Source organism: Diabrotica virgifera, chromosome 2 (genome assembly GCF_917563875.1).
Source record: "Diabrotica virgifera virgifera chromosome 2, PGI_DIABVI_V3a".
Taxonomy (NCBI): domain Eukaryota; kingdom Metazoa; phylum Arthropoda; class Insecta; order Coleoptera; family Chrysomelidae; genus Diabrotica; species Diabrotica virgifera.
The window spans coordinates 73,148,274-73,162,147 of record NC_065444.1 but is presented as its reverse complement, the minus strand read 5'-3'; the positions used below and the strand labels follow the sequence as shown (position 1 = coordinate 73,162,147).

The 13,874-nt window shown below is 33.2% G+C and overlaps 1 protein-coding gene across 1 annotated transcript in view; it reads right to left on the bottom strand.

The window, feature by feature from the left end:
- Window positions 1-13,874, bottom strand: part of LOC114336064 (DNA damage-binding protein 1) — a 74,353-nt gene that overhangs the window by 49,647 nt on the left and 10,832 nt on the right. Inside the window, exons 4-5 of the mRNA XM_028286381.2 lie at window positions 7,643-7,931; window positions 208-694 (exon numbers count right to left, since the gene is read on the bottom strand). Coding sequence (XP_028142182.1) covers window positions 208-694; window positions 7,643-7,931 — 776 coding nt within the window. The remainder of the gene's footprint in view (window positions 1-207; window positions 695-7,642; window positions 7,932-13,874) is intronic.

Here is a 13,874-nt window from a genome sequence, read left to right as displayed (position 1 = left end):
TTTTATCCATTATTATTTGCCCATTTCGATCTGCTGGTTTAGCAATACTCTTCTTACCTGGACCTTGTCTTCTCTTCAGCATCCTTAAACTTCGTAGTCAGTTTTTATACTGCCCAATTAAATAAAAGTGTTTGTCCCTAATAAAAAACATCCCGAATTTAATTTTGTCTGACAAATTGTATAAAAAAAGATTCCATAATTGCTTACCTCCTATCTGGAGAGACCACATTCCTTTAATTCCAGGTAAATCTATGGAAGCATGCTCTTGAATACCGATACCATTCCTTATAATTCTAAGAGATCCTTCTTTGAACGCCCCAGAACAAGTAACCAGCTGTCCTTGGCCTTGTCTTTCCAAGTCTACAACACACATATCCAAAATCGGTGCCAGATTGGTAAAAGACTCCATGACAGTTACGTAAGAACCATTCTCGTCTGCTTTCGTGTTTAATTTAACCAATTGCGAATCTCCAATCCTCGATCCAATGAAAAGCACGCCATTGTCCAGATACGTTATACATTCAGGAGTCGCGATTTCGCCTAATAACTCAACCTTTAGATCCTTAACTGCATCGTTGCCATCACCTCTGGATTCGGTTTCTATGAACAACATGAACAAATGGCCCGCCATATCACCAAGGAGGTATCTGAGACCTCCTGGATCGACTTTTGCATAACATATTATTGTACTTTGCTGAAAAAAAAAATAAATAAATAAATGCATAAATATTACATCTACAATAGGGAACTTGCACATTTTTTTTGAAGTTATACTTCTTTACGATCGAGGGTGAAATTTTATATTCCCTGGCGCATGTGCAGACAGACAGTATGTAGTTCGTTGCTAATCTTTCAAATTATGTATGTATCAGCGCAAATAAGTCATTAAAAGAATATAGTAGTAGGTAAATAGGGAGAAGTGTATTTTTGAAGTGTGTAAAATAAATAATTCCTAGCTGAGCGCTTTCGGCTTACAAAGCCATCTTCAGAGCTATGGTCAAAAGGTTCAAAATACCACTATGAAGAGAGATGGATCCCATGTATGATATAAAAATACTTCTATTTCTTATGCAGTTTTTTTATTTGATGGAAAAAAACCTTCTGACTATTGAAAAAATGCTCAACTTTGCTGTTGTTTTTGAGGTCGGAAAAGTTAAAACATCTATTACAAGCACAAAGGACTTTCACACGAAAAATTACATTACATATAACGAATATTAAATTTGATCATGGTAAGGTCAAGAAACCTTACCATCTGAAGTCTACGGTGTCAGCATGCAGAATGACATGCAGTATATAGGTAAAAAACCAGAAATTATTCTAGATTATATTGCCACAAGTGGCGGTGTCGATACTATTGACCAAATATAAACATCATATTCTGTAAAAGACTAACAAGATGGCCATTGATAATATTTTTTTCTCTAATGGATATCAACGCGAAGGTGTTATCGCGATGGCGGGTATCAACACGAAGGTGTTAAACAAATCTCAAATTAAAATATAAAGGAAAAGATTCCTCTCATTGGCTGTATACCATAATAAAAACTTACTAATGAAGTAAAAACCTCACATGTAGGTAGGTGGTATATAATTTATTAAAAAAAATTTTCTAAAAATGATCCAAGATGGATAAAATCACAAACGTTTTCGGACCAATCAGTCCATCATCAGGTTGTAGAAACCTAAAATAAGCAAACCACTGTATTAAAAAAGCCAAGATGAAATTTGACTGTCTGAAAGTTAGGAAAATTACAACATGTGGTTACTTACTTCAGATCCAAAGTAGTTGGAACTAGCTACATATTTAGGTCAAAAGACCTTAATGTAATAATAATTATGCCATTTAGGCTACAAAAATGTCGACAATAAGTCGATGTCACAAGAAATTAAATTGCAACGGTATTACAAAGTGGTCTTCATCTTGGCCTCAAACTGACAGACTAAAATATGACATTGAACGGATATTGACAAGACCTTCTAGGGAATTTTATGTGTATGTAGTTATATTGTATTTTAGAAATGCAAAAAATATAAAAAATATTTTTACTTAACTGAATGAATTTAATTAGATATTAAATAAATGAGTAAGAATAAACAATTTAAATTAATAGTCACATGAAATTATTTATGAAAATTTCATGGCGGTGAAAGCGAAAATTTTGCCAACAGGTAATGACGTCACTTGGTAAAAAGAAGAACAAAAAGAAAAATAAACTGAAGAAAAATAAAAATAAAATAAAAAGAAAATTATTAGATAATAATTATAAGGTAAAAGAATTAGTGAATAAATCTGGAATTTGGCTATAATGAAATGTAATATAGTTGATAGTCATAATGTAACAGGTTGTCTAATTTCAAGTAGATATAATAGGGTGAATTTCACCGCCATGAAATTTTCATAAATAATTTCATGTGACTATTAATTTAAATTGTTTATTCTTACTCATTTATTTAATATCTAATTAAATTCATTCAGTTAAGTAAAAATATTTTTTATATTTTTTGCATTTCTAAAATACAATATAACTACATACACATAAAATTCCCTAGAAAGTCTTGTCAATATCCGTTCAATGTCATATTTTAGTCTGTCAGTTTGAGGCCAAGATGAAGACCACTTTGTAATACCGTTGCAATTTAATTTCTTGTGACATCGACTTATTGTCGACATTTTTGTAGCCTAAATGGCATAATTATTATTACATTAAGGTCTTTTGACCTAAATATGTAGCTAGTTCCAACTACTTTGGATCTGAAGTAAGTAACCACATGTTGTAATTTTCCTAACTTTCAGACAGTCAAATTTAATCTTGGCTTTTTTAATACAGTGGTTTGCTTATTTTAGGTTTCTACCACCTGATGATGGACTGATTGGTCCGAAAACGTTTGTGATTTTATCCATCTTGGATAATTTTTAGAAAAAATTTTTTAATAAATTATATACCACCTACCTACATGTGAGGTTTTTACTTCATTAGTAAGTTTTTATTATGGTATACAGCCAATGAGAGGAATCTTTTCCTTTATATTTTATTGATGACAGTACAGTCAACATGGCTATGGACTATTTGCGGCTAGCTACAAAAAGGAACAGCATCAAATTAGATATATGGTTTGTGTCACAATGTCTGGATCATAAAGTGTTTCCAACTTTTAGTAAAATCAAAACTTCCAAGAATGTACCTCCAAACATCAGGAGATCTCTTCAAATCAAACTAATGAAGAAAGAAATATGTAAACACTATAGTAAACTAAACTATATTAATTGCAAACTTAAGGTAACGTATGATTCTTTGCTTCAAACTGTAGGCTTCATCAATATTAACAACTTCATGTCAGATATACAAGATCAAGTAGAAATTTCTAACTCATTTAAATTTAATATATTAAATAACAAATTAATTAAACTCATTAAAGCCAAAACTTTGTCAGACCAGGCATCACAATCCAGATATAATAGAAAATTTTCTGAATTCCAATTCCACCCTAGAATCAAAAATTTAACTAACATTAATTTTTCTGAAGATGAGATCAAACTTCTGAACTACGGTTTAAAATTTTCCATACCCAAAGAATTTTCTCAAAAAGATTTAGAGTGTCTCTCTATCGAAACCGATATGATTATTCAAAATCTATCTGTTACTCTTTCCGAAAGAACATCTATTAGAAATTCATGCTACCGTTTCTTAAATAAATTAAAGTCCAACATTGACTCGTCTTCTCCCAATTCATCTTCCTTCTTTAATAATCTTTCTACTAAACAAACCAATTCTTTTCTTCAATCTTTAAAATCAGTCAAACAAAAAATTTCTAACCATGATTTAATTATCAGTAAAGCTGATAAAGGTAATTGTTTAGTTATCTTGGATCGTGATACTTATAATCACAAGGTTTCCAGTTTTCTGGAAGACAATCATTTCACTCCCTTATCGGTAGATCCTACCAAAAGATTCATTGCCAAAATCAAAGATAATATCAAAAATTTTTCTGATTTTTTCTCGGATTATGATGCCCCATACAGTAAAATCCCTAGCAACCCTTTAGTTCCTAGGTTATATGGCTTGCCGAAAATACACAAGGTTGATATCCCAATCCGCCCAGTCGTCAGTTTCATCAATACTCCAGTTTCTATTTTATCTAAGTTCCTTCTTAAGACAATTAAAAATCTAATCAACTTCACTCCTCAATTTTCAGTTATAAATTCTTACCAATTAGTTGAGAAACTTCAACTTATTAATCTTCATCCTGACATAACAATGCTTTCCTTTGATGTTAGCAACTTATTCACTTCAGTGTCCAAAAATGAAACAATTAGTCTGGTAAATTCTCTCCTAACCAATAATAACATCCAACCCCAAATCATTTCACCGATTATAGATATTCTGCAAATTTGTCTGTCACAAGATTTTTTCATATTTAATAATACATTTTATAAACAACCTGATGGTTTAGCTATGGGCAGTTGCTTATCTCCTTTCTTAGCTGATGTTTTTATGGATAACTTAGAATCCAATTATATCATGAAAAACACTGAAATCCTACACTGGTACCGTTATGTCGACGATTGTCTCGTCTTTATCCTAGGGAATTCCGACACAGCTAATTTTCTTCTGTCAAAAATTAATCAACTTCATCCAAACATCAAATTCACTATGGAACTAGAGTCTTCTAATGCCATCAATTTTTTAGATCTGTCCATTACCAGACTTAATAATCAATTCAACTTTGGTATTTATCGCAAGCCTACACAAACAGATCATGTCATTCACGCATCCTCCAATCATCCTCTCTCCCATAAATATTCAGCTTTTAGAAGTTTCATACATAGACTATACACTATTCCTTTATCAACTCATGAATTCAACAAAGAACTCAATATAATTAAACAAATAGCTGTAAACAATGACTACAGTCCTGACATCATTGATAAACTTATCCGTAAGAGAGAGTCCAATCTCCTCCGGCAATCGGCTTACAATTCTAACCCAACCATCCCTCCTTTATATAGATCATTACCATTCCATAACACATCAATTTCTGAAAAGATTAAACATATACTTAATAGCTCTGACAATATTAATATTTCATTTAAAGTACATAACACTCTTGGTAAAATCCTATCCAACAACAAAGACTCCATCCACTATATGAATCGCAGTGGTGTTTATAAATTGTCATGTTCTGACTGTGATGTTACATACGTGGGCAGAACTTTTAGGTCTCTTACAGTTCGAACTTCTGAACACTCCAAACGTGACAATACTTCTGCTTTTTCCCATCATCTTAAAGTCCATAAACATCATCTCAAGGTTCCAGAAGGGGTTTCTTTGATCCACAACATTCAAGATAAAAATACACTCAGGTTAGATTTGTATGAGGATTTGGAGATTATCAAGGACATACGTACTAGCCCCAATTGTGTTAATCGTCAAACTTCATTAAACCGTGACTTTACTCCTATACACCGTCAATTATTTCCATAGTTTAGAATTAACCTTTTACACTTAATTCATATTTTTCTAAATACATCTATTTTATTTCCACAGGGTCCATGCTTCACATGATATTTCTCTTCATTTTTATTTTAAGACATTCTTATTTTTTCAGCTTGATAACTCCGAATCCACATCTTTACCTAACTACATGTTACTTAATATATATTTCACAAACCCTCCATCCATTTACAATATATTTTTCTGAACTATTTACCTTTTATTCTTATACACAGGTTTTTTGGTTGTGGTTCCGTTGCTGGTGGTTATTGGACACCTCTAATATACAATCCTTCAGTTCATCTAAGTTAAATTGTTGATATTAGTGTTTGTGATCATTGGACTGGCAGATATGTGTGTGCCTTTACAGGTCTCTTATCCTTTGTGGAGGTAGGTTTAGGCATGTTTGTCTCTTGTCAGTTTGTTGACCACAAACATTTTCATTTTACTTTCTATTAGCTTTGTTATATTCAACAAGCAAGACCTTCCTCTACTTTTTACTATACAGTTATCACACCATTACCTACAATGTTAATCTGAGAACTATTTTGCCAATTTGTCATGATTATTATGTGATCATTGAGCTGACGGATATTTGTGTGCCTTTGCGTGTCTCCTATCCTTTGTGGAGGTAGGCTTAGGTTTTCATGTCTCTGTTGGTCCAGTAACCACATAAAATGTTCATTTTCTTTTTCTTTTTACCAAGTGACGTCATTACCTGTTGGCAAAATTTTCGCTTTCACCGCCATGAAATTTTCATAAATAATTTCATGTGACTATTAATTTAAATTGTTTATTCTTACTCATTTATTTAATATCTAATTAAATTCATTCAGTTAAGTAAAAATATTTTTTATATTTTTTGCATTTCTAAAATACAATATAACTACATACACATAAAATTCCCTAGAAGGTCTTGTCAATATCCGTTCAATGTCATATTTTAGTCTGTCAGTTTGAGGCCAAGATGAAGACCACTTTGTAATACCGTTGCAATTTAATTTCTTGTGACATCGACTTATTGTCGACATTTTTGTAGCCTAAATGGCATAATTATTATTACATTAAGGTCTTTTGACCTAAATATGTAGCTAGTTCCAACTACTTTGGATCTGAAGTAAGTAACCACATGTTGTAATTTTCCTAACTTTCAGACAGTCAAATTTCATCTTGGCTTTTTTAATACAGTGGTTTGCTTATTTTAGGTTTCTACCACCTGATGATGGACTGATTGGTCCGAAAACGTTTGTGATTTTATCCATCTTGGATCATTTTTAGAAAAAATTTTTTAATAAATTATATACCACCTACCTACATGTGAGGTTTTTACTTCATTAGTAAATCTCAAATTATGTCGCCGAATTTTTCTAAAGCATTTAAGCTTAGATACAATGAAAGTATACCTTTCAGAAAAAGCGAAAATGCTACGTATTTCTCAGGATATTCAAGATTTTCTAATGCAATATAAATCATATGAAGAACCTACTAGAACAGAACTGCAAAGCTGTTACCTATGTCCAGACTCAAAGAACTCCAGCACAACAGTTAGATGTGGGCTATATAGAACATTTGTAAGCAAATTGCATTCAGAAACCACAATTAGCTAAGTAAAAGTAGGAACAATGATCGGAAGCAATCAGAAGAAATCGAGTGAAGTTACTCGTGGGTACATGGTTATATTAGCACAGCTTATACATTTTTTTATGTTTATTATTTTAACCTAACAATAAATTATTTTTCTAAATCGTGGTTGTCATTTTGTCAAAACGCACTAAATCTGGTAAAATCAACTAAAATGTGTTTTGTGTACAAAATACACAGCGCGCCCGGTTATGAAACAGTAATAGGCGCGCTTGATGTAGGGTTAAATTTCATATACTCTTTGAGAATGATTTAAAATGATAGTGTGATATTTGAAAAGTTATAAGCAACTATTTCAAGCACTTATCACTCAAGTATATCGTACAGAGTAGTATTGTAACTGATACTTTGTACAGTCTATAAAATCAGCCCCTACAACCTCTGAACCTCAAAAAAGTGGTTTAGAACTCCGAAACTTATATCTTCCCCTACTTCCATTATGAATTAGATCACTAATACCACTATAAGATTAATTTAGACCATCTCTAAGCCCAATAAGTACTTACTTTTATTACCGGTGGTGCCACCACAACAGGAGTAATACCATCATGATACAAAATACTCTCTTGGCCTATTATAATAGCTCCTCCAAGGGGGGAAGGTACTGGGATAATAATTGATGCTTCGGTTTCGACATTGTCTTGCCTCCATGGGATTTTAACGAATTCTTTCTCTCTGAGGGATATTTCACGAGTTTTCACATGGCGGCCATTGCCATCTTGATGGATTAATATTAATGTCGGGTTGACGCAACCATGTAAGAACTCTACATCATATACTTGGAGCTCTTCCATCCTAGAAAGATGAAAACTAAATATAAATATCTAAATGTAATATCAACAATACCGGGTGGTGAATTGGAACACGGGCCATAGGAAACTCAATGTAAAATTCTAAACTTTTGAATTAATGCTTCCCTAATTATTTTACATCAAAAGTCATAAGAAACTATTTGTAGAGAATTGAAATCTGTATTGAAAACAACTGTTAATATTGTTCTACGAATAATAATTATTCAAAATTTTGTAAAAATATAATACAATTTCCAGAGAAATACGCCAAAGTTACGCAACACACAGTGCAATAATGTGTATAAAATTGCATTCGGTGACAATGAATTTATTATATTAACAATTTGAACTGTCAATTTCTTTATTTATTTTATCATTTATTGTTTAAAACACAATAAAGTTGATCAGATACCCTCAGTTAAGGAGAAAGTATTAATAATAAAGATATTTTCTTCAGTCAATAGTGTTCTCACTGTCAGTTAAATAGTAACGTGTGGCCTAATATGCCCACACATACCTACTGCTGTAAATACATTATATTTTTCAAAATTTTGGAATGTGTTTAAATCGTAGAACAATTGTAACTTCGGTTTTTAATGCAGATTTCAGTCCTCTACAAATAACTTCTCATGACATTTGATGTAACTTAATTAGGGAAGCAGGAATTCAACAGTTTAAAATTTTACATTGAGTTTCCTATGGCCCGTTTTCCGATTCACCACCCTGTATAATACATTGCATAAAGAGTCATTGCATGTGCAATGCAGGGCGTGTGACTTCGAGACCACATAACAAACCAAAAAATCAGACAAAGATCAGGTATTCAAGACCTCATCGGACGAATCACGAAAGTTTAGCTGGACAGGGCACTTTTGCATGAACAAAGACAATACGTAGCTGCAAACCACATGTCGTAACGCGATATAAAATTCGAATCGAACGTCAGTGGCGCTTGTATCTAGGTACACTTCTTCACACAATTCAAATTTTGCCCAACTAGTGGAATAACAAAAAAGTGTAGCTACATAATTTTGTATTTGTTTATTTTACTTGTTCACAGGACTTAGTTTACTGTTTCTGGTGTAATATATTAAGTACAAGATGATAAAAGTGGACATGTAAATGTTGATATCAGTACATTTTCCCAGATGTTCCCAATACTTTTCTTTAGCGTTTTAGACAACAATCACCAATACATCATAGCAACCGTATTGACATCCATTATAATAATTATGCAATGATTTTTTTGAAACAGTTTCACTGAAGTATGGAAAAATGTGTGTAAAAAACGATGCATATTGAAGACAAGTTTATCAATAAATCAATAAAAAGTCTTTGATCAGATATTAAAATATCTTGATGAAGATTTTGATAACTCTGATGATGAATCTTACAGTGAAACAACAGATGAAGAACTTTATTTATAAATATGTACGAAGTTTCTTACACATTTTCTGTAGTTTAATAAACGTTTTCTATAAAATCATAATTTTTTCATTATCTGGTTAGGGTTTAACTGAAGTAGCTGATGTAGCATTTATCGAGACAAATACAAAACTGTCTTCAAACTGTCTTCAGACAAAAAAAGTCTTTAAACTAATTGTCTTTTATTTCAATCTTTTTTTAACTTAGGCTAAGGCCAGACAAGTGATAATTTACGGCGCCGTAAGAGCAGTAAAATGAAGCGCGAAAATTTTGTTTTATCCTATGTTGGTATGTTGCTAAGCGATATTTTACAGTTCGTCTGGCCATCCACTATTCTCACCGTGGGACCCATTTTCGCGCATCATTTTACTGCTCTTACGGCGCCGTAAATTATCGCCTGTCTGGCCTTAGCCTTACTGCTTTTTTGATATCAATACCATTGGAATTCACATTAATTAAAGTACCTGACTCATCAAACTCCTATATTACTTAATGCAATATATTTGTATTTGTTGTGGAATTTGGTGAGTCAGATAAGTTGTTTAATGAGAATTTTAACAGTATTTTTCTACAACCGTGTTAAAAATGCAATTTTTAGCACTCCATACGAGCGTTAAAAATGCTACTTTAAGGCACTAGTGCTTTAAAATATTTCTAAGGCACTGCAGTTCGTAATATTGACCGTATAGGCAATTTTGATGTAATGTCAATATGATGTAATATAAAAATGAAATGTCAGTCAAGTTCAAGTAAAAGTTTTTGTAGATATTGTCCTGTAATTACGTTTGTATAAAAGATATTGTATGATATGCGTGTTAAAAAGTACATTTTTAAGGCACTCATGTGAATTGCAGAACTCGCTATCGCTCATTCTGCAAACTTTCACATGCGTACCTTAAACGTGTACTTTTAACACTTATATCATAAATAACTATTAAATATTGCAATAAAAGAAAATTAGCTTGGACAACGATTTTTTTAATATTCCAGTTTTTTTTAATTCCATCACTTTCTTCATCCTTTTAAAAGCACATAACAAACCATTATGAGTAATTAGAAATTGTATTTTCATTGTAAATAAAATAGTTATAACAAATTTGACAAGACTTGGTAACAATATTTTGAATTTGCTCATGACTTAAGGTTTGTTCCAACACAACGAAAAACCGTCATGTACGATCCCGCTCCTGCGCAGTAAATACAATACGTTTCAACAAACAGATGATCATTTGTTGCATTGTCTTTCCGACTGTTCCAGCAAAAATTGTGATCGTCCAGTGACAGTTTCGTGACAATCATTTCAGTACTTGGATACATGCAAGTACTGGTTGGGTTGACCTGCTCACTAGGATCGGATTCGAATTACCTTTACCGGGCAGTACAAATGATGAACATGCCCATAAAAACGGTACAAACAGTTTCGTGACGATTTCTGGACCATACAAAAATTGTGTGTTAGAACACACAGGAACTCAATTTAGCATCTTCTAAAATAATATATTTTTCCTTGTTCGAGTCTCATCTTCGATATGGTCTTCTGTTTTGAGGTTCTAGTACAGCTGCACAATTAGATGTTATTTTTTAAATTACAAAAAAGAGCAATAAGATATCTGTTTGGCCTCAAAAGAACAACACATTGCAGATTTTTATATATTTTAGAAACTGTTTGCTTAATTCGTAAACACCTGCATATCATTCCAGCAAGGCCTCATCATAACTACTCCACCAGAAATTCAACTTGTGATGTCTATTTACCGATCCCGTCCTGAGTTAGTAAAGAAATCTATATTATATTCCGCAAAAAAACTATACAACCATCTCCCTTTACAACTCAAATCTGCAACATTTTTCCTTAAGTTCCATAAAATGACAAAAGTCCATCTATCTAAAAGACCATATTATTCAGTAGAAGAATTTCTTAATGACTAACTAAGAAATTACATGTAATGTACAAGTAACTAAAGTATATTTATCTATATTTGGGTGTCACATGCAGCAGCTTAAACTTATTAGTTCCTATGTCTGTAATTTATTATGTTTATGTTAAATTTGCAATTTATATTAATTTTGCAATATATCGGTTTTGTTTTTTCTTTCCTTTATTAACTTGTAATTTTTTATATTGACGATTTATAAAATTTCAGAAAATTGTATTTGTTATTGTTATTTTTTTACTCTATGTTAAGCTTTGTCCATAAAATTGTATAACTTTCAGTGACAATAAAGCATATTTCTATTCTATTCTATAACAAACCTATACATAACAGACTCCCTTCCTTTTGTACTTCCTTTTCTATTATCTGAACACATCGCGGCTGTTCTCTATCTTGAGCTATTTAATGAATTATACTATTTATGGAATTGGCACTATTTTATAGAAATTCATGTTAAATTATGTAGCAAAACAAAAAAAAGCAAAGTTTGATGTTTAGTTGTGCAACAGCTTCCTTGGAGGAAAAGTTATAGTACGTATGGAAAGTAAGTTTAACAGTTATTTTAATATTAGGTACTCTTCTCAAAAAGCCATTGTTCTTGAAATGGCTCCTCATCACTACCCTCTCTTATTCTCGTTGATATTTTTCCTAATTCTCCTGTGGATAACTTTTTTTTCAATGGCTACTTCGTGTAAAGCATAACTTGCACTTTTCACGTTTCATTGTATTTTAGTTATGAATAAATATTGTTATGAATCACCTTAGCATAGGCGTAAGTAAGTTAGTAAGTCAGACTACTAATGGATCTGACAGTTAAGTATTTTTGTCAATTAGAAGTTTTGTCATTTTTTTTGTCACGTTTGTTTTGGAGATTCAATTTTGTACCTTAGTTTATTAAGAGTTTTAATAAACTTGTTAAAACACCCTAATAATTCACTTAATCCCTGAACCCAGCTAGAATTACAACAATTGGTGTCAGAAGTAAAATGGGATTAAGAGAATTTGTATGGTGAAAATAAGAAGCGAGACGATGGAAGAAATTAGAGACATGATTGCCGCCATGGAAAAAGGTCGGCAGGAAGAAAAAGAAAATGAAGACAAACGTCGCCAGGAAGAAAAAGAAAATGAAGACAAACGTCGCCAGGAAGAAAAAGAAACAGAAAATTTACGTCGCCAGGAAGACCGAGAGTTGCTCGTGACACTTATACCAAAAATAGAGACTTTAAAAGTGAGTAAAGAAGATATGAAAAGAGAAATCGAAGAGACAAAAGAAGGTATGAAAAAAGAAATCGAAGAGACAAAAGAAGACATGATTAAAGAGATTGAAGTATCAAGAGCCCTAGTAGAAAAAAGGCACGATGAGGTAACGAGAACTCTTGAAAATATCCGCCTAGAAATTGAAAAGTCCCAGAAACTGAGAGTTGAAGGTAAACCAGAAGTGATTTGTTCCCCTGTCGGAATAATAATGTGACGGAATAATTAAGCCTCCTACATTTGACGGCGAGATCTCCTGGCCAGTGTATAGAAGACAATTCGAAGCTGCTGCACAAAATAATGGATGGACAAATGAACAGAAGGCAACTGCTCTCATATTAGCACTTCGAGGTAAGGCTGTAGAAATCCTTCAAAACATTCCAGAGGACGCACAAAAGAAATATGAGACTATCGTATCGACTCTAGAACTAAGATACGGCAGCCAATATTTGAAGCAAGTATACCAGAGCCAACTAAAAGTGCTTATCCAAGGCTCCAACGAAGCTGTGCAAAAATACGGAGCAGAAGTAGAAAAGATGGCACGACTTGCTTCGCCCAAAGCCCCTGAAGAGTTTCTACACCAGTTTACCATCCAATGTTTCCTTGATGGCCTGCGCGATGCAAACCTCCAGCAGACATTACGACTAGGAAGAGAACGCTACCAAATATTGAAGGACGCTATTGTCGCAGCATTGGAGTACGAAGCCGTGAAGAATGTGTCCCGCCATCAATGCAAATTCCATCAAATAAGAGGTGTTGCTGAAGTGGAAGAAGGCGATCTAAATACGTTGTCCCAGGTGTTGGCCATCCAATTGATGGATGGCCTGAGAAATATCTTAGCCCAATAGCTGAATCTTTGAAGCAAAAACGTCAGGGGCGCCCAAAGTGTTATAATTGTGGAATGTTTGGCCACCTTCAACGTGATTGCAGACAACGTACAAGATCAGAGGACAGTAGGCAACCTCTACAATATCAACGCAATTCGGAAAACTAAAACAAGTCAACGTCAAGGGGCGCACGTTGGCTGACCTGTCCCAAGCTCCCAGATCCTCAATATCCACAATAAGACGAAGTAGCGACAGCTTAGTTACCGATGGATATCTCAATGGCCACAGATGCAGTTTTACCATCGATACCGGGGCAACTAGGTCAGTTATGAGTAAACGTTTCCTGGACCAGTCATCTATAAGACCAATATCGAAACCTCCCATACTAGAGACAGCGACAGGCGAAAACATAAGTGTTAATGGGGAGAGATGCGTAAAAATAGAGCTGGGACACGTCGAGATAGAAGTAGTGGTCCTAATAGCCGACATCGTAGACGAGTTCATCCT